Source organism: Crinia signifera, chromosome 11, assembly GCF_055691185.1.
Source record: "Crinia signifera chromosome 11, ASM5569118v1, whole genome shotgun sequence".
Taxonomy (NCBI): Eukaryota; Metazoa; Chordata; class Amphibia; order Anura; family Myobatrachidae; genus Crinia; species Crinia signifera.
The window spans coordinates 122,055,704-122,076,225 of record NC_139227.1 but is presented as its reverse complement, the minus strand read 5'-3'; the positions used below and the strand labels follow the sequence as shown (position 1 = coordinate 122,076,225).

The 20,522-nt window shown below is 48.7% G+C and overlaps 1 protein-coding gene and 1 non-coding gene across 2 annotated transcripts in view; both read left to right on the top strand.

Moving 5' to 3' along the window:
- The first annotated feature begins 1,615 nt into the window (after nucleotides 1-1,615).
- The window catches only part of IPO7 (importin 7), a 30,146-nt gene continuing 11,239 nt past the window's right edge, over nucleotides 1,616-20,522 (top strand). The window contains exons 1-13 of the mRNA XM_083164615.1: nucleotides 1,616-1,837; nucleotides 9,633-9,714; nucleotides 10,218-10,371; nucleotides 11,052-11,210; nucleotides 11,447-11,603; nucleotides 11,702-11,791; nucleotides 12,603-12,697; nucleotides 12,910-12,994; nucleotides 17,740-17,874; nucleotides 18,142-18,241; nucleotides 18,406-18,482; nucleotides 19,004-19,120; nucleotides 19,500-19,589. Of these exons, the coding sequence (XP_083020741.1) occupies nucleotides 1,754-1,837; nucleotides 9,633-9,714; nucleotides 10,218-10,371; nucleotides 11,052-11,210; nucleotides 11,447-11,603; nucleotides 11,702-11,791; nucleotides 12,603-12,697; nucleotides 12,910-12,994; nucleotides 17,740-17,874; nucleotides 18,142-18,241; nucleotides 18,406-18,482; nucleotides 19,004-19,120; nucleotides 19,500-19,589 (1,425 nt within the window). The 5' untranslated portion in view covers nucleotides 1,616-1,753. The remainder of the gene's footprint in view (nucleotides 1,838-9,632; nucleotides 9,715-10,217; nucleotides 10,372-11,051; nucleotides 11,211-11,446; nucleotides 11,604-11,701; nucleotides 11,792-12,602; nucleotides 12,698-12,909; nucleotides 12,995-17,739; nucleotides 17,875-18,141; nucleotides 18,242-18,405; nucleotides 18,483-19,003; nucleotides 19,121-19,499; nucleotides 19,590-20,522) is intronic.
- Nucleotides 17,389-17,569, top strand: LOC146046539 (small nucleolar RNA SNORA23). Its single transcript, XR_014465936.1, has one exon. It is a non-coding gene; the product is annotated as a small nucleolar RNA SNORA23 (small nucleolar RNA).

Below are 20,522 nucleotides of genomic sequence, written 5' to 3'. Positions count from 1 at the left end.
CAGTGAGGTAATAGGGCTGCTCCCTGCAGTCACACAGGTGACATTACACAGGGCAGGGGAGGTGTGCAGTGAGGTAATATGGCTGCTCCCTGCAGTCACACAGGTGACATTATACAGGGCAGGGGAGGTGTGCAGTGAGGTAATAGGGCTGCTCCCTGCAGTCACACAGGTGACATTATACATGGTTACACAGGGCAGGGGAGGTGTGCAGTGAGGTAATATGGCTGCTCCCTGCAGTGCAGTCACACAGGTGACATTATACAGGGCAGGGGAGGTATGCAGTGAGGTAATATGGCTGCTCCCTGCAGTGCAGTCACATAGGTGACATTGATTACACAGGGCAGGGAGGGTGTGCAGTGAGGTAATATGGCTGCTCCCTGCAGTCACACAGGTGACATTACACAGGGCAGGGGAGGTGTGCAGTGAGGTAATAGGGCTGCTCCCTGCAGTCACACAGGTGACATTACACAGGGCAGGGGAGGTGTGCAGTGAGGTAATATGGCTACTCCCTGCAGTCACACAGGTGACATTACACAGGGCAGGGGAGGTGTGCAGTGAGGTAATAGGGCTGCTCCCTGCAGTCACACAGGTGACATTACACAGGGCAGGGGAGGTGTGCAGTGAGGTAATATGGCTGCTCCCTGCAGTCACACAGGTGACATTATACATGGTTACATAGGGCAGGGGAGGTGTGCAGTGAGGTAATATGGCTGCTCCCTGCAGTCACACAGGTGACATTACACAGGGCAGGGGAGGTGTGCAGTGAGATAATATGGCTGCTCCCTGCGTCACACAGGTGACATTATACATGGTTATACAGGGCAGGGGAGGTGCGCAGTGAGGTAATATGGCTGCTCCCTGCAGTCCAGTCACACAGGTGACATAACACAGGGCAGGGGAGGTGTGCAGTGAGGTAATATGGCTGCTCCCTGCAGTCACACAGGTGACATTATACATGGTTACACAGGGCAGGGGAGGTGTGCAGTGAGGTAATATGGCTGCTCCCTGCAGTCACACAGGTGACATTACACAGGGCAGGGGAGGTGTGCAGTGAGATAATATGGCTGCTCCCTGCGTCACACAGGTGACATTATACATGGTTATACAGGGCAGGGGAGGTGTGCAGTGAGGTAATATGGCTGCTCCCTGCAGTGCAGTCACACAGGTGACATTACACAGGGCAGGGGAGGTGTGCAGTGAGGTAATATGGCTGCTCCCTGCAGTCACACAGGTGACATTATACATGGTTACACAGGGCAGGGGAGGTGTGCAGTGAGGTAATATAACTGCTCCCTGCAGTCACACAGGTGACATTACACAGGGCAGGGGAGGTGTGCAGTGAGGTAACATGGCTGCTCCCTGCAGTCACACAGGTGACATTATACATGGTTATACAGGGCAGGGGAGGTATGCAGTGAGGTAATATGGCTGCTCCCTGCAGTCACATATACATACTACATGGTTACACATAGACCTAGAAAGGGAATGTGTGCACACACTGTGCAGTGAGAGACCTATTGCCAGTGTTTCACAGTTGCAGTGTTGTTGATGTTGTTGTGTTTCTGGAAACTACAGCTCCCATCATGCATAGCGGCGGGCGGACGTGACGTGGCTGACGCCAGGGGGACGGATCTATCCGGGCCTTGGCGCTCTCCTTCCTTTCGCGCCGGGCGCTGGGCTGTGTGGCGGCTCCATGTGCGCAGCTCGTCTCTAGCCCAGGACACTGACCGGGAATCAGCGCCTCTCCGCCAACATGGACCCCAGCATATTGATCGAGGCCCTGCGGGGCACCATGGACCCTGCCCTGCGGGAGGCGGCCGAGAGGCAGCTTAACGAGGTGAGAGCCGCTGACACATGTGGGCCCGGCCTGTCACCTCCCGCTTCCCCGGGCCCTCCGGGTCTGTGCCATGTGCTCTGTATGTCAGACATACGTGTAGTGTGCTCACATGTGCTCGTTGCCAGTCTGCCGTAGGCGCGTTGTATGTGCTCTGCATGCCAATGGGAACCAGGCAACATATATGTGCTCTGTAGGCGGTCCCACGTGTCATATGTGAGCAGATAGCTGCCACATGTGATACAGTCCAGTCTGCCCATATTGGGGTGCTGGGGCTGCACCATTTGTCATACTTTCCCATCTGCCCTCCATAACATCCTGTGTCTGTCACATGTGTTGCCTCCAAATCTGATCCTACTGGTTCTGGGACTGTACCATACATAATAATACATAATATACTTGCATCTGCCCCTCTACTGGGGTTCTGCGACTGTACCTTACATAATATACTTGCATCTGCCCCCCCCCCCCCCCCCCCTCCTACTGGGGTTCTGGGACTGTACTTTACATAATATACTTGCATCTGCCCCCCCCTACTGGGGTTCTGGGACTGTACCCTAAGTAATACATTTGGATCTGCCCCATACAGGGTCCTGAGACTGCAGCATGTGTAATACACTCAGAGCTGGCCATAGGGGCATCTGGTGATTTCCATATACTGTATATGTAATAGATCTGCCCTCGCTGTATTCCTCGGTCTCACATGTATAATTGCTGTCTGGCATGTGTAATTGCTATACTATATGTAATATACAGTAGGTTGGCATCCACTGGGATCCTTTGACTATACTGTAGATTATACATTCCAACCAGCCCCCACTGTGGTTCTGCATCTGTCATGTATGTAATACATTAATATTTAAACCTGAGGTAGGGTTCTGGGACTCCCACATATGTAATACATTCCAATTTGCCCCCTTCTGGGGCCCTGTGACTGTACTGTGAGTAATGCATTCGGATCTACCACGCGCCGAGGTACCGGATAACTCATCGACAGTCGGGATCCTGATCGTATACCAACGTTGAAATCCTGGAGGCGGGCAGTGCTGACTGCTCGCTGTGACAACTCACATGGTCAGGGTTCAACTGAATCCCTGCATACGCAGTTTTTGGAGCAAGGGGGGAAACTACGTATGCGTCCGCTAAAACGGCAAGACCCGCTGCTAAATGCAGTGGTTTCCCTGCATTAGCCGGGAGCCTTGATGTTTGGGGGAATCCTCGCCGTCCTCTGACAGCAAGGATTCCCCTGGAATGTAGAATAGGGTGAGCAGATGGCACGGAGGTTAAACGGGGAGGATGGGTTGTTTTTGGCGATCCCGGCCGTTTAGTCCCCTCGCCGGCCGCATTGAATATACCTATAACAGTTTACTGCCCAACCAATGGGCTATTCTCCCTCGTGAGGGTCCACAAACCCATAGAGGAAGAATAGAACCTGTGGCAAGCCACCGAGCCATAGTGTGCTTTTTTTGCACCCCCCTGTTGAAGTACCGGCGGCTGGGATTCGGAAGTCGGGATCCCAACAGTTGGTCAATTACTGTACTTAATCAATTTTGATCTATCTGCCCCCACCCCCACTGGGGTATTGGGGCTGCATGGCATGTAATGCACTTGCATCTACCCCCTCTGGGGTCCCATGACTATGAATGCATACCTGACTGATGACACTGGGGGGTCCCTGGGGCCCATTAATGTTAATGTATGTACTGGGATGTGGAAGTGCTGGTGTCTGCGCTGATCACTTCAGGGTAAGTAGACGGGTCTGGTGATAAGAGAACAGGTGAACGTAGCTAGTTGCTCTTTAGATTATAATCATTTGTAACATACTAATTACACAGTACTGTACAACATACATCTGTACCCTATAACATGGATACTTACTGGTTTATTTGATCAGCAGCCAATTAACCTACTAGTATGTATTTGGGAGGAAATGCACAAAACACGGGGATAACATATACCCCTTTCACATTGCAAATGCCGGGTCCGTCCCGGGAGGAACCCGGCATTTGCGTTGCAAGGTCATCGGCAGCTAACCGGTCCTAATAAGGTAACGGTGGTACGCTATGGGTGGAGAAGGCAGCGCTTGAAGCTGCCACTGCCGCCTCCATATAGTGCGAACAGGACCTGTTGCTTGACCCGGGTTACCTGTTCACACTGCCCAGCAACCCAGGTCGAACCCTTGTTTAAACCTGGGTTGTGATGGTGGGAACCAGGGATTTTCAGAAGGCCCTTTCACACCACACGTAGGCCTGAGTTGTTTGTCCAATGTGAGGGGTAGTAGTAACTCCACATAGATCGGTAATGACCTGTTTTGTGTGGGAGTAATGCTAACCACTTCTCCAGTCGGTATGCGATTGGCATTCAGTATACTGACTCCGGCATCCCGAGTACCCTCGCAAGACCTGTATCAAAACTCTGAATACAATAATATGCCAGCGTCCTAAACGGTAAGTATGCTGGGTTAACTAGCCAGTTCCTGGGGAAAGTGGGTGGGGGGTGTAGGCTAGAACGGGGTTGGTTGGGATTAAACTGCTAGAATAAAGGTTAGGGGGAGTAGTGGTGAGTGTCGGGTGCCTTACCCTGTTGGCTTTACCATTGGGATGTTTATTTCGGTGTTATGACTGCTGGCATATATAACGCTAGGATCCCATATGTATTCCCGCCAATCCTATGGTTTTATTTTTTTATCTGTCACCCCAACACACCATAAACCCTATTCGAATTGCCTATATAAAGTGGTCCATATGTGATCACTCCCCTTGTCCCCACTACGACAGGCTGTGTGTACATGCAAAATACGTGGCCTTCCGCTTATTAGTGTGGCTTTTTGCATAAATAGACTGTGTGTTCCTAGAACAGATGATTAATATCTATACATGTAAGTGTTCTGGAATCTATAACTCCCTTTTACAGGATTACTGGAGAATGATGTATTTGTCTGTCCATGAATGTCATTTGTTCTAGATCCATGGTGAAACACATTGACATGCTGCCTTAATCCCCTAGTGACCTGTATGAGGGAAGCGTGACATCGGACGGCTGTAATGTGCCACTAGCCAAAGTTGCTCTAGGCTGCAGCTTTGAGATTACTAGTAATGAGCAGATGATATTACGGTCATATAAATGTCTGGTTCCGCATTTCTGTTCTGTAATCTGCTTCCCTGCCTCTGTGTCTGTGTGATCAGGTTCTGGGTGCATTGCTGGATCCTAACGCGCCTCGTCTTATTACTCTCTTCCTCCTTAGTCATTTCCTGCATATGACTCAAAGTGATCAAATAACAGCTGTATGTGAAGCCGGCCTCATGATAATAACGTGGCTCCTGGAATACTACTTCCAGTTGCTCACGCATGGTCGCTGAGTTGGTGTCCTGCATAAGTTACATTACAGCAGCATTTAAGTTACACAGTTATGGTGTTTGATAAAAGAAAACAAATAGGAAAGTCAGTTGTGATAGTTTGTGTGACGTACATACAAACTGCAAGATTCGGTACTTGTGTAGTTTCACGGCGCCAGCATGGCGCCGTGCGTCTGAGTCCCCTTGCGGGTCTGTCTTCGCTTGCCACGCTATTTAAAATCGACTCCATGCCAACATGGATAGTGGAGGCATGAACTATCCATGTTGGCATGGAGTTAAGTTAGTTTATTTGACATATTTAGTGGCGAGCGTACACCTGGAAGTAGCACGGCGCCATGAAACTACACAAGTACCCAAGATTCTTGAATCTATGTGGACTGGGCTTGTGTTACAAGACTTCCTGTTTGGTACATGAGTAGTTAGTATTTCTGGCTAGAAGATGGTCATGATAATCTACTTCCTGATTAAAGCCAATATTGCATTTTTTTTTTATTAACTTTATTGTTCATTGCCCAGACAAAGATTGGGTTTAAAATCACAATGGCCTTAAAGGAAAAGAGAAAATGGTTTCTACGGACTTGTTATGCAGCAGTGTGCAGTCATCTCTGTAATAGAAGAATTAATCTGCTCTGTTCTCCAACATCCGTCCGGCTGCTGATCCTGCACCACCGCTAAAGCATAGAGAACTACAGAGCATGTCAAATGATTAGTCAGACTGTCACTTTGTTCCGCATTCAGCAAATTCTCTATAATGTATACTACCTACACTGGCATTCATGCTTTGATGGTATGCCGATTTATGCTGCGATCTCCTGAGCTTCAAGTCTGGGCAGAGAAACTTGTAGAAAAAGCAAAACTAGAGAAGTTTCTACAAGCGTGACATCTATGTTGCAAACACCAAACCTGCGTCCATGTTTTTAAATAGCAGTTGCTGTATGGACTGCAATTTCCTGGATTCGGGCGAATGGCTAAGGGCCTTAGAATTTCCTAAGGTTCCAGAGGATGTTACTCTGGTGTCAGGGAAATGTTCCTGAGGCATGAGGTCTTGTCGTATTCCAACCTGCAGAAAGGAATGAAAGTGAAAGTATTGTGTGATGAGCCATCAGTTACCTGAGTTACAGTCGGCATGACATCTATGTATCTGAGCAGGTGGTCACACAGCTGACTTTCAGCTCTTGTCTTGTAGGTTATGTGGAAAGCAGCTGCAGGGCTGGTGATGGATGTCAGGCCCCAGAGACATTAGCTCACTGTACTCTGACCTACAAACATCAAAAAGCCAAAGCGATGACCTCTTAAATATGCTTTTGTATCTGGACTGGAATAGCGTTCGAGATCTGTATCAGACCTGGATACTTTGTTCCGCGTGTCACCCTAATCAGTGTGTTTATGCAGGGGTGGTATTGATTCGGAATGTTCTGCATCATTTAAAGTGAAGTCTAATACGCCACACAAGAGCAAAGTAACTAATACCACTTTTACACCAGAATCCTGGGTAGGACCAGGGAATTTGAACACTGGAAATTGTCAGGGCATGCCACGCCTCAGACCCCATTTACACTGCACTTCAATCTGGGTTATTCCCAGGTAATGCCCCTTTACACTGGAAACTGATCAGCTCTGCCTTCTCTTGCTGCTGTCATAAAAAATAGCTTTTTTTGGGGCGGTTTATGATGAGTTCACAAGAAACTCTTTATGATAAAAAGGTCAGGTTTGGGGGTCTGGCAAACAGTCAGGCTGAGGGTGATGCTGTGGGGCACACTGCATGACAGCGAGCATGTGTTGCTGCGGATGAGGCTGTAAGCACAGTGCGGAGAGTGCTCGCAGTGCAGGTTCTTGCTGTAGTGTAGGGTACTGGCTATAAAAAGCCTGGAATCGCTGCTCCATGTGCCAGGGAACAGGACCCGCATTTATTTATTGCCTATTTACACCAAGCCCCGGACTGGAGCAGCAATAACCCGGGTCGAGGCTCTGCTGTAAAAGGGGTATAACTGGTATTTGCTGTTGACATGACGATGATGCACGTAACCATGTTTGGCCTGCCGATGCCATTTAACAGGCCTGGAAGAGCACTTTGTGCCAGAGATGTCCAAAGTACAGTATTTTACAGCCAATTTCACTGCTATTGTCACTGTTTTCCATGCAAGGGAGTTTTGAGATCTTGTCTGGTGTGCTGCGAGATGAAAAGGTTAAATCACTGCTGCCTCATATACTTGGAGCAGGACAGTATCCCATGGAATGGAATTCTGCAGTTGTATATGGAAGATAGTTCACACAGACATAACCTGCCGTATCCTGTGTGCATTTACACATTCCTGCAAACAGCTGGAGTAACAGCACCCGTTCGGTCTGTCGATGTACCTAATGGCATCCTTGGTTGGAGAATCCCTTGCTCTGCCCTGCCGGGATACGTAGCATCTCTGCACAATTTATTATATAGCAGAGAGGATGCTCTCTGCGGATGGCTCTGTCCTTGACTAGGCTTCCAGGATAAAAGGCATTAACTGACTGCTGTGTGGTCAGATCCTTGTGTTTATTCGAGTATCCGTCACAGAAGCCTCGTCAGACCGCTGCGTCCTCCTGCTTAGACTTTCCCCAGCAGATTCCTCTGTCCTCTCATTCAGCCATTATTAATCTGCTGCATTTCATGGTCTGGCTTAGGAACTGAATTACAGTTTATTTCATTTTACAATTAAAGGTCCATGTGTTACACTGTGCCCCCTGGTCTTCAGTCTGCGGCTTTCTGCCGGTTAAGGAAAATGTATAAGTTAATTACTTTGTTTGCAGTTGCAGAACTGTGAGACGCATCACATTCACCGCCGGCACTTGGCATACCGCGTGCCCCCTGCTGTGTCTCTGTGTAATCCTGTAACACACATTAAACCTTGCTGTAGGTCAGACCCTTACTTGGAAATGTGCCGTAGATGCGTTATCAGCATTGTCAATGCTCCTATTGGCAAAACATTCATCCGAGCGGCACGTGACGCACACTACTGCATGCTGAGCAATGCTGGGTTACAGGGACCCATTAGCGCTGCAGCTAGGACAACCGCTGCTCTGGCTTTTGCCGTCCTGAAATGGCGAAACGTCGTCCTGAAGACTCTGCGTGCGTCCAGCTGCGCTGACTTCCTGTGTCCCCACAATCAGACTTCACTCGTGGCCCAAAAATCCCCTGGCCAAGAAGAGCTATATTCCCATTCAAGCAATCATTGTGTGATGTCTCATGCCTCTAAAACAGGGGTGGCCAATCCTGTCCAAGTACCCCCAACAGTGCATGTTTTCCAGGTCTCCGCACAGAATCACAAGTGACGTAATTAGCTCCACCTTTAAAATGTGTCTGAATATTATGTGCACCTGCTGGGTGACCTGGAAATGTGCACTGTTGGGGGTACTTGAGGACCAGCGTTGGGAACCACTGCTCTAAAAGGTTTTTTTTTTGTTTTGTTTTTGTGCTCATCTCAAGTACTGGGAAGTTTGTGTGGCCAAGAGCCTATTAGTCTCCTCTATTTGTGTGTTTATTAGTCTACCACACTTGGCGAACACATTGCCCGTCTCTGACCTTGTGCAGTGTTTCAGGCGATAGTCAATTAAATAACTGCAGCTTTATTTAACTTGTTGCCCATTTTATTGGTGAACAGGGGACACGATGCGATGGTAGTTATGTATATGTGAACAAAAGTATGGGCAAGATCAAGCTATAAAGGGGGGTATTCAATCTCAGCCGCTATTTCTGCCGTGGGAAATAGCGACCACCGCCTAATCGACTTCGCCATTTCTGACAGCATTGAAGGCATATGCCGATATAACAGAACCAACCTTAAACCAACGGCGGATCAGTTTTGTCGGAAAAGCTGCGGATTGTTGAATTCACAGCCGTTTTTCAACAATCCGCAGCCGATTTTGGCAACACACCCAGTTTCCGGCACTTGACAGCCGAAACATTGAATTCCAGCCATCAAGCTGTGTGAAAACGGCCCGAGATTCCGATTGTCGGCGCCCGGCAGTTTGAATCCGAGATTAAATACCTCCCAAAGAAATTAAGCGCTACAGAATAGTACACATCTCTAATGTGTCCTATACCGAGGTTCCAGCTGGTCTCTTCCATCGGTGGTGTGCTGTGGGCCGGTGATGGCAAGCTCTACAGACAGCCGATAGCATAGTATTTGGTTAGTAATATCTTTTAGAACTCGCTTTCCTGCAGTATCCCAATCTTCTATAAAGTAAGACATGAAAATCTAGCTCTTTCCCAATTGGCCGCGTTATAAGGAACTTCCCTTAGTATGTACACAGCTTGCGATGGTGCAGTGGTGCCTTGGTGATCTCCCCACATGGGACAGGTTGGTGTGTGCAGATCTCTGCTCTGGCTACACAGTGTGCTGCAGTGTTTCCTCTCCCTGGCTCACTTTCTAGTCCTGTGGTTTCTGACTCACCTTTTTCTTTTCTAGTCCCATAAGTCTGTGAACTTCGTGTCAACCTTGCTGCAGATCACCATGTCTGAGCAACTGGATCTACCTGTACGACAAGCAGGCAAGTGTACATCTGTGCTTGGTCTGTCTGCTTCTGATAGTGCTAGCTACGTCATTCCCAGACCAGCAGTTGGTATTGGTGCTTGCAGACTACTCTGCAGAGTTTCTTTGGGTTATAGTAGAGATGGGGGGGGGGGTTATCCCAGATTTAATATGTACAGTAAAATCATTAAAATCTGGGTCTGTAACTCACCAGCTATTTAGTTTATCGAAACTTAAAATGAAAAAAGCAACACCTGTCAACCCTGCCATGTTCAGGGACTTGTCATGGAGAGAGTGGCGGTGCCTGGTTAATGTCACTGGGGTTTTAACAATTGCTTCACTACTTTCAGTGTCCCTGGTTAGGACTTTAAACAGTTATTGGTACATAATACGTTGCCATCAGGACAGTTCTGCTTAAGAATTTTTCCTATGTATTTAGCACGTGGTGGCGCTGTTGAACCAAGCAGGTAACATGTTCTTGTATAAGGTGAGACTAACCTCCTGTAACCGTTCCTTGTGCAGGTGTTATTTATTTAAAGAATATGATCACTCAGTATTGGCCTGACCGCGAAGTGACCCCCGGCGAAGTGCCCACTCATACTATTCCTGAGGAAGATCGTCACTGCATACGAGAGAACATTGTAGAGGCCATTATCCAGTCCCCAGAACTGATCAGGTGAGTGACGCATTGTGCTTGTATGCTCTGTCCAGGTGGTCCTGTCCGATCACAGGACTCAGTCCAGGGTAGTCTAAAGGCCCATACACACTGGGTGACCTTGTGCTGAAAGCCGCTCAAAACAGGAAGTTTGAGCGGCTTTCATCTCAAAGCCGCCCAGTGTGTATGCCCCAGCGGTGAATGTTGCTGCACGCTCCTGCATCGTCCGGAAAACCGTTCATCTGCTGGTAATACCAGCAGATGAGCGGCTTTAAAGATGGCTTTACTGTGCTATGCAAAGCCATCCTCTCCCCACATTCCAGGAGCGGCGCCTGGGGAAAGCCGCTCAGTGTGTATTCACACTATCATCCCTGTCAGTGGTCTTCCTAATATTGTCTTTTTGTTTACTTTTGCTGCAAGCAATATCGTTTGTATCGCTTAATTCTGCATTACCTAATGCAGTGGTTCTCCAACTCTGTCCTCAGGACCCCACACATGTCATGTTTTTCATGTCACCTGGTAGGTGCACTGTGTATAACCAACTGCCATATTTTAATGATCCGCAGGTGACCTGGAAAGCATTGGCCTGTATGGGGTTCTGAGGACCATTTTACGAACCCGTGAACTAGAGGCTAAAACGCGTTTACAGCCTGTATTTAGTATTTCATGCCTGTATCACTTCCTATCCTTCTGCATTGCAGGGTCCAGCTTACAACCTGTATCCATCACATCATTAAACATGATTACCCAAACCGCTGGACCGCAGTTGTGGAGAAGATCGGCTTTTATCTGCAGTCGGATAACAGCGCCTGCTGGCTGGGGATCTTGATGTGTCTTTACCAGCTTGTGAAGAACTATGAGTAAGTGTATGCAAGGCTGTGGTTCCTTTCTGTATCCGGATGCAAGAAACCATCTGTTTAGTTACCGGCCCCAGTAATTGTTGCCATAAACTGGAGTTCTAGCTGGTCACATCACTAATAATGCCTGCATCTATCTATATCTATAAATCTCTAGCCTGCTGGCAGGTACATGTCCCTGTCTCGGATCCTGCCACCACTTCTATAGTTGTCTCATGGTGCTTGTGGTTTTATCCCAGGTACAAGAAACCGGAGGAGAGGACCCCCCTCATTGCAGCAATGCAGCACTTTCTGCCCATGCTGAGGGAGCGATTCATCCGCCTGCTTCCTGAGCCCTCAGAGCAATCTGTCCTCATCCAGAAACAGATCTTCAAGATCTTTTACGCACTCGTACAGGTGAGTGACTGTTGTCCTGTCCTGTGCTTCCTGCTGCTGGATGCCCGCACAGACTCCTTGAGACGCACGGGACTTTAATACTCTTCTCTACTCTGCAGTACACGTTGCCCTTGGAGCTTATTAATCAGCCTAATCTGGCTGAATGGATCGAGATCTTGAAGACCGTTGTGGATCGCGATGTCCCTGCAGTGAGTACATCTGTGGAGTGTATTTACGTCGGTTTTGTTTTGCGATGTTACCAAATTAGGGATCCACTAGGATGCGGCCAAGGTGCACGTGCTCAAAAAGGGGTATGGCCGGTAGGGAATGGAGGCACACGCCTGCCGGCATCTCTATTGGCAACATTACTGATGGGGGCCATGCTTTTCATTAAATGTGAAAAGATGCTGAACTCGTGCGCACTGCATCTGTTCACTGGTAAAAGGGCAGGGTGTGGCGCCCTGCTAAATCCGCCTAGCGTGAAGTCTACCACATTATGTATTTTGTTATGCGCTTTTGCCATATGTTTACATGTTATGTGAAGTCTACTAGTTTGACTTATCCTGCGCGCGCATTTATCTGTCCATGGTGCAGTCTGGTGCTCATGCTAGTGCGAACTGCTAGCAAGATGCTGGCTGAAAAGGGGCGAGGCTACTCGTAGAGGGGGTGCGGTCTCATACCATGTGTGTCATTATTGGTGGGGTGCCCAGCACTTTTGGACTTGTTGGGCTGTCGCCAAGCTTTAAGCTCACTGTGACATTCTAAAACTGGGAATTGCTTGGCACCCAGCTGGAACACCCAAGCAGCACAATGCAATGTCTTTAAACTCCATCCACGGCTATTTGGAAGGAATAGAGTTTGGTTGGTTTTGGCCTTGTTCACCCAGCAGTGGACGTGGCAGTACGAGGAAGTGTAGGCAGTTATCTGTTCTCGATAGACAAAGGTGACGGGGACTTGCCAGGGCATTGAGCTGCCCTTCCTTCCTGTTCACCTGTTCACCTTGATTTCTTCCCTTCATAGGAGACCCTCCAGGTTGATGAAGATGACCGTCCAGAACTGCCTTGGTGGAAGTGTAAAAAATGGGCTCTGCACATACTGGCCAGGCTGTTTGAGAGGTACGTGTTCTGGCATGTGGGGGAATGCTTGGACCTCTAGGCTGGGGATTGTGAGGAACTGCTTCCTAGCCGTTTACATCTGTCTCCCATGTAACAAATTGCATGAAAATAGTGTTTATAAGTTGAACGCTTTTTATAGGATTTCTAAATGTATTACATGGTTAATCCTTGTTCCATACTGTAACCTCTTCCTCACACTTACCCTGCTCTAGGTACGGAAGTCCGGGAAATGTCTCCAAGGAGTACAATGAGTTTGCGGAAGTTTTTCTGAAGGCATTTGCTGTTGGTGTTCAACAGGTAAGTGTCCAGCCTGAATGAATCCGGACTATAATATACTAGAACATCCTGGTAAATGTTATCTGAAGGTTGAGTCTTATACATTTGGTGGCGTGTGAATTCAATGATGTGTGCACAGTGTCGGGAGCTGGGAAAGCAGTGGCTGCAGCGATGTGTACGCAGTGCCTGTAGCTGGGAAAGCAGTGGCTGCAGGGATGTGTGCAGTGTCGGGCTGTAGCTGGGAAAGCAGTGGCTGCAGGGATGTATGCAGTGTTGGGCTGTAGCTGGGAAAGCGGTGGCTGCAGGGATGTGTGCACAGTGTCGGGAGCTGGGAAAGCAGTGGCTGCAGGGATGTGTACGCAGTGCCTGTAGCTGGGAAAGCAGTGGCTGCAGGGATGCATTACATCTATTGTGTGGGATTGATTTGTACTTCTAGGTAACACACTGAACATCTCCTCTGTACTGCAGAGCATTACATCTATTGTGTGGGATTGATTTGTACTTCTAGGTAACACACTGAACATCTCCTCTGTACTGCAGAGCATTACATCTATTGTGTGGGATTGATTTGTACTTCTAGGTAACACACTGAACATCTCCTCTGTACTGCAGAGCATTACATCTATTGTGTGGGATTGATTTGTACTTCTAGGTAACACACTGAACATCTCCTCTGTACTGCAGAGCATTACATCTATTGTGTGGGATTGATTTGTACTTCTAGGTAACACACTGAACATCTCCTCTGTACTGCAGAGCATTACATCTATTGTGTGGGATTGATTTGTACTTCTAGGTAACACACTGAACATCTCCTCTGTACTGCAGAGCATTACATCTATTGTGTGGGATTGATTTGTACTTCTAGGTAACACACTGAACATCTCCTCTGTACTGCAGAGCATTACATCTATTGTGTGGGATTGATTTGTACTTCTAGGTAACACACTGAACATCTCCTCTGTACTGCAGAGCATTACATCTATTGTGTGGGATTGATTTGTACTTCTAGGTAACACACTGAACATCTCCTCTGTACTGCAGAGCATTACATCTATTGTGTGGGATTGATTTGTACTTCTAGGTAAAACACTAAACATCTCCTCTGTGTACTTTACAACAGTACCTAGCCTGTGTGTAGGGAGGAATTTATTTTAGTCTAGGTGATATATAGAATCCTGGAATGCTAGTTTTGTTTTTCTAAGCCACTTTTATTGCTATGTGTTGTAGGGGGTGGGGACTAAACGAGTGGATTCCAATTATTGGGAATTGGGAACTCATGCATTTTTAGAGTACTTAAGTAGTCATTGCATACGGCTGTGGCCGGATAGGCTGTGGGCCGATTTTATCTGTGGGCCTAGATTGAAGTGGGCCGTTATTAAAGTGGGAAAACTGATTCATAACTACAGCGTTATACCAGCGTTAAACCAAAGTGAAACTGAAGGACAAAACAACAACGGAGAAAACCAAAGTCTGCTTTGAGTGAGTTAAATTCATTCACACAACATACTACTCCTGGCTGCTTAATCTGGCAATTCAACCATAACATCAGCATTTTACATTTGCAAACAACTTTTACTATCACTGTTAAAGCTTGTACTTGCACTGTCTGTTTGGAAAATGACCAGCTGTACCTCTAATGACCTCCCCTCTCCTGCTCTTCCATTGATAGTAGGTGTCCTCTTTCTCTATACATCCTCTCTAGGTGAGCTTATGTGCTCACTCAACTTCCACTATCACATCTATGCTAACAGTGAAATCTACCTCTCCTCTCCTGATCTCTCTCCCTCTATCCTCACTCATATCTCTAACTGTCTCTCTGCTGTCTACTCTTGGATGACCCAGCGCTTTTTAAACTTAAAATATCAAAGACTAAGCTGTCATCTTCCCACCCTCATGCATAAAACCTGACCATCGCTTATCCTTACCTACTGTTTATGCCCACTTCTTTACCTTTTGTGTCACCCCTGTCTGTCTATCCCTCCCCTTTAGAATGTAAGTTCTCACGAGCAGGGCACTCTCTCCTCATGTGCCTTTCTTAGAATATATAAACCTCTGCCACCCTGATGATTGCTTCAGTGTCCTGTCCCCTGATGCAACTATCCATATTAACCATGTGCTTGTCCTAAACTGTCTTGTACTGTAATTTGTTATGTGTTTTTGATTATAACTATGCTCTGTAAAGCGCTGCGGAATATGTATGCGCTATATAAGAAACTGTTAATAAATAAATAATAAATGTGTGCACAGTGTCAGGCTGTAGCTGGGAAAGCAGTGGCTGCAGGGATGTATGCAGTGTCGGTCTGTAGCTGGGAAAGCAGTGGCTGCAGGGATGTATGCAGTGTTGGGCTGTAGCTGGGAAAGCAGTGGCTGCAGGGATGTATGCAGTGTTGGGCTGTAGCTGGGGAAGCAGTGGCTGCAGGGATGTGTGCCACATGGTCAGTCTGTAGCTGGGAAAGCAGTGGCTGCAGGGATGTGTGCACAGTGTCAGTCTGTAGCAGGGAAAGCTGTGGCTGCAGGGATGTGTGCATTGTCAGGAGCTTGGAAAGCAGTGGCTGCAGGGATCTGTGCATAGGGTCAGTCTGTAGCTGGGAGAGCAGTGGCTTCAGGGATGTGTGCAGTGTCGGTAGCTGGTAAAGCAGCGGCTGCAGGGATGTGTGCAGTGTAGGTAGCTGGGAAAGCAGTGGCTGCAGGTATCTGTGCACAGGGTCGGTCGGTAGCTGGGAAAGCAGTGGCTGCAGGGATCTGTGCACAGGGTCAGTCTGTAGCTGGGAGAGCAGTGGCTGCAGAGATGTGTGCAGTGTCGGTCTGTAGCTGGGAAAGCAGTGGCTGCAGGGATGTGTGCAGTGTCGGTAGCTGGGAAAGCAGTGGCTGCAGGGATCTGTGCAGTGTTGGTAGCTGGGAAAGCAGTGGCTGCAGGGATGTGTGCAGTATCAGTCTAGCTGGGAAAGCAGTGGCTGTAGGGATATGTGCGCAGTGTCGGTAGCTGGGAAAGCAGTGGCTGCAGGGATGTGTGCAGTATCAGTCTAGCTGGGAAAGCAGTGGCTGCAGGGATACGTGCGCAGTGTCGGTAGCTGGTAAAGCAGTGGCTGCAGGGATGTGTGCAGTGTCGGTCTGTAGCTGGGAAAGCAGTGGCTGCAGGGATGTGTGCCACAGGGTCAGTCTGTAGCTGGGAAAGCACTGGCTGCAGGGATGTGTGCCACAGGGTCAGTCTGTAGCTGGGAAAGCAGTGGCTGCAGGGATGTATGCAGTGTTGTCGGTCTGTAGCTGGGAAAGCAGTGGCTGCAGGGATGTGTGCACAGGGTCGGTCTGTAGCTGGGAAAGCAGTGGCTGCAGGGATGTGTGCGCAGTGTCAGTCTGTAGCTGGGAAAGCAGTGGCTGCAGGGATGTGTGCATTGTCAGGAGCTTGGAAAGCAGTGGCTGCAGGGATCTGTGCACAGTGTCAGTCTGTAGCTGGGAAAGCAGTGGCTGCAGAGATGTGTGCAGTGTCGGTCTGTAGCTGGGAAAGCAGTGGCTGCCGAGATGTGTGCAGTGTCGGTCTGTAGCTGGGAAAGCAGTGGCTGCAGGGATACGTGCGCAGTATCGGTAGCTGGTAAAGCAGTGGCTGCAGGGATGTGTGCAGTGTCGGTCTGTAGCTGGGAAAGCAGTGGCTGCAGGGATGTGTGCCACAGGGTCAGTCTGTAGCTGGGAAAGCACTGGCTGCAGGGATGTGTGCCACAGGGTCAGTCTGTAGCTGGGAAAGCAGTGGCTGCAGGGATGTATGCAGTGTTGTCGGTCTGTAGCTGGGAAAGCAGTGGCTGCAGGGATGTGTGCACAGGGTCGGTCTGTAGCTGGGAAAGCAGTGGCTGCAGGGATGTGTGCACAGGGTCAGTCTGTAGCTGGGAAAGCAGTGGCTGCAGGGATGTGTGCGCAGTGTCAGTCTGTAGCTGGGAAAGCAGTGGCTGCAGTGATGTGTGCATTGTCAGGAGCTTGGAAAGCAGTGGCTGCAGGGATGTGTGCACAGTGTCTGTCTGTAGCTGGGAAAGCAGTGGCTGCAGGGATGTGTGCACAGTGTCGGTCTGTAGCTGGGAAAGCAGTGGCTGCAGGGATTTGTGCACAGTGTCGGTCTGTAGCTGGGAAAGCAGTGGCTGCAGGGATCTGTGCATAGTGTCAGTCTGTAGCTGGGAGAGCAGTGGCTGCAGAGATGTGTGCAGTGTCGGTCTGTAGCTGGGAAAGCAGTGGCTGCAGCGATGTGTGCACAGGGTCAGTCTGTAGCTGGGAAAGCAGTGGCTGCAGGGATGTGTGCACAGGGTCAGTCTGTAGCTGGGAAAGCAGTGGCTGCAGGGATGTGTGCACAGGGTCGGTCTGTAGCTGGGAAAGCAGTGGCTGCAGGGATGTGTGCACAGGGTCAGTCTGTAGCTGGGAAAGCAGTGGCTGCAGGGATGTGTGCACAGTGTCAGTCTGTGTCTAGTAGAGCAGCCTGTTAGTGTCTTGCTGGCTGACTGCTCCGCTCACACAAATCCTGCGGCCGCAGAGCAACATGAGATCATAGTACTGGTCTAGCGACGTCTTCAGGACGCTTCCACCGCTGGCCAGCCTCCTAACTCTCGGATATTTTGATTGTAGATGACTGAGATGAAAGCTTTATTACAGGTCTAGCCTTTACTTGAAATAAGTATAGTCGGATTCTATTCACCCAAAGTGTAATCCACATGGTTTTTGCTAGATCATATTGCATACAAGATGCCTGATGCAGATGGTAACATTGATGTGTGTTCTATGTGCAGGTCCTGCTGAAAGTTCTGTACCAGTATAAAGAAAAGCAGTATATGGCTCCGCGTGTCCTGCAGCAAACACTCAACTATCTCAACCAAGGAGTGTCCCACGCGCTCACCTGGAAGAGCCTAAAGCCCCACATCCAGGTGAGTGTGCAGGAAGCCTGACTTCATTCTCCTAGCATGGCGGCCTCCTGGTGTTCGCCATAGCAGTAGCCGGTACAGGTTTCTGTATCTCCTATATACGGCCAGCAAGGGATTATGGGAAAAGTGAGAACATCGGGGAACGTTGCTGGCTGTAACCTAGTACAATGTGTCTGTATTACCTCAAATAAATGAGCTCCAGCCCTGTTCTGGCTTGACGTAAGAGCTGTGTTCACCACTAAACTGTAGGGTCTTCACTCTGTTATTCAGGGCATAATTCAGGACGTCATCTTCCCACTAATGTGCTACACAGACTCCGATGAAGAGCTTTGGCAGGAGGATCCCTACGAGTACATCCGCATGAAATTCGGTATGAACACTTTAAGTTTGTGGAAGAACTTGTTTGTGCAAATGTATAATTGTGGGGAAATATTCTCCTTTGCGCTTGTGGGGACAGCTGGGGTGCAGGACCTAGCACCTGTATATAAGGCTATCGGTATTTCCATGTAATACTTGTCTCCGCTCTTGTTTTAGACGTGTTTGAAGATTTTATCTCCCCTACCACTGCGGCACAGACCCTGCTTTTCACATCCTGCAGTAAGAGGAAAGAGGTGCGTGTATAGGGCCTATATCAAACTAGTGCTCTATCCATGTCAATGGTCCTATTGTGTTCATTGTACTTAGGGGGTCCACACAGATATCCCGTACAATCCACTGTCTTTCAAATTTCCCTGGAAATCCAGAACACTCCTGATTATGCCCACACAGAACAATTGATTAAACGATTTGAGAATAAACATGGGTTGTTGAAGGACTCCAAACCATATACCACATCAATGGTGCATCGTTCATCATGTCTGCACCCTGAGCGATGTGGCCTATTCGTGCACGAGGGGTCAGTCATCTTTCTGCCTGGTGAACGGATCAGCAGGCTCAATGAACGACCCTTAATTACCTCTAGCACCAGTTAAAATTTTAGTTTTGTTACATTTTATAATACTTGCACATAGTGGTTTACTGAAATGTACCAAAGTATAATTGTGCCTCCCATTTATGCTTTCTCTGTATATCCCCCCCCCCCCCCCCCTCTTGCCTTCTGTTGAGAACACCCTTGTTTCTGTTTGTTTTTTAGGTCTTGCAAAAGACTATGGGATTCTGTTACCAGATTTTAACAGAGCCAGCCGCAGATCCCCGTAAGAAAGATGGTGCCCTCCATATGATTGGTTCGTTGGCAGAGATCCTACTGAAGGTACGGGTGATGGATCTTGTAATATCGCCGGTCAGCTTTTAGTAAAACCTAGGCAGCGGGATAACCGGCGAATGAGAAGGAGACACTTTCCTGGATTATGTGCCTAGAGTCTCATCAAATCTTATGCAGATTGTGTACGGAGTAACTACAACCAATAACTTTTACTCCATTCATATGTTGGGCTACATTGATATAGATGGATTGAGTCTGGGCACTCAAACTACTTTTGCTGCTGATTGTTTTTACAGTTCTATGCCTACCACCCTAGAACCATTGCAGACCATGCTATGAATGTTATCCTTCTTGTGGTGGCACTGGGCATACAATGATTTCCGGTTATTCTGTGTAATCTCTGATCAAATTCTATTTCTTGTTCCAGAAAAAGATCTACAAGGATCAGATGGAGTTTATGCTCCAGAATCACGTGTTCCCTCTCTTCAGCAGTGAGCTGGGCTACATGAGAGCGAGGGTAAGGAGATCTCAAAGACCCCCTAATGTTGATGAGCGTGACAGTGTTGCATTTTAACTAATGTCTCTGCACAGAATAAGAATGAGCCTGGTGTAGAATTGGCACAGGATTGTGCACAGTGTCGGTCTGTAGCTGGGAAAGCAGTGGCTGCAGGGATGTGTGCATAGGGTCGGTCTGTAGCTGGGAAAGCAGTGGCTGCAGGGATGTGTGCACAGTGTCGGTCTGTAGCTGGGAAAGCAGTGGCTGCAGGGATGTGTGCACAGTGTCGGTCTGTAGCTGGGAAAGCAGTGGCTGCAGGGATGTGTGCACAGTGTCGGTCTGTAGCTGGGAAAGCAGTGGCTGCAGGGATGTGTGCATAGGGTCGGTCTGTAGCTGGGAAAGCAGTGGCTGCAGGGATGTGTGCACAGTGTCGGTCTGTAGCTGGGAAAGCAGTGGCTGCAGGGATGTGTGCACAGTGTCGGTCTGTAGCTGGGAAAGCAGTGGCTGCAGGGATGTGTGCACAGTGTCAGTCTGTAGCAGGTAAAGCAGTGGCTGCTGGGATGTGTGCACAGTGTCTGTCTGTAGCAAGGAAAGCAGTGGCTGCAGGGATGTGTGCACAGTGTCTGTCTGTAGCTGGGAAAGCAGTGGCTGCAGGGATGTGTGCACAGTGTCAGTCTGTAGCAGGTAAAGCAGTGGCTGCAGGGATGTGTGCACAGTGTCGGTCTGTAGCAGGGAAAGCAGTGGCTGCAGGGATGTGTGCATAGGGTCGGTCTGTAGCTGGGAAAGCAGTGGCTGCAGGGATGTGTGCACAGTGTCGGTCTGTAGCTGGGAAAGCAGTGGCTGCAGGGATGTTTGCACAGTGTCTGTCTGTAGCTGGGAAAGCAGTGACTGCAGAGATGTGTGCATAGGGTCAGTCTGTAGCTGGGAAAGCAGTGACTGCATGGATGTGTGCAC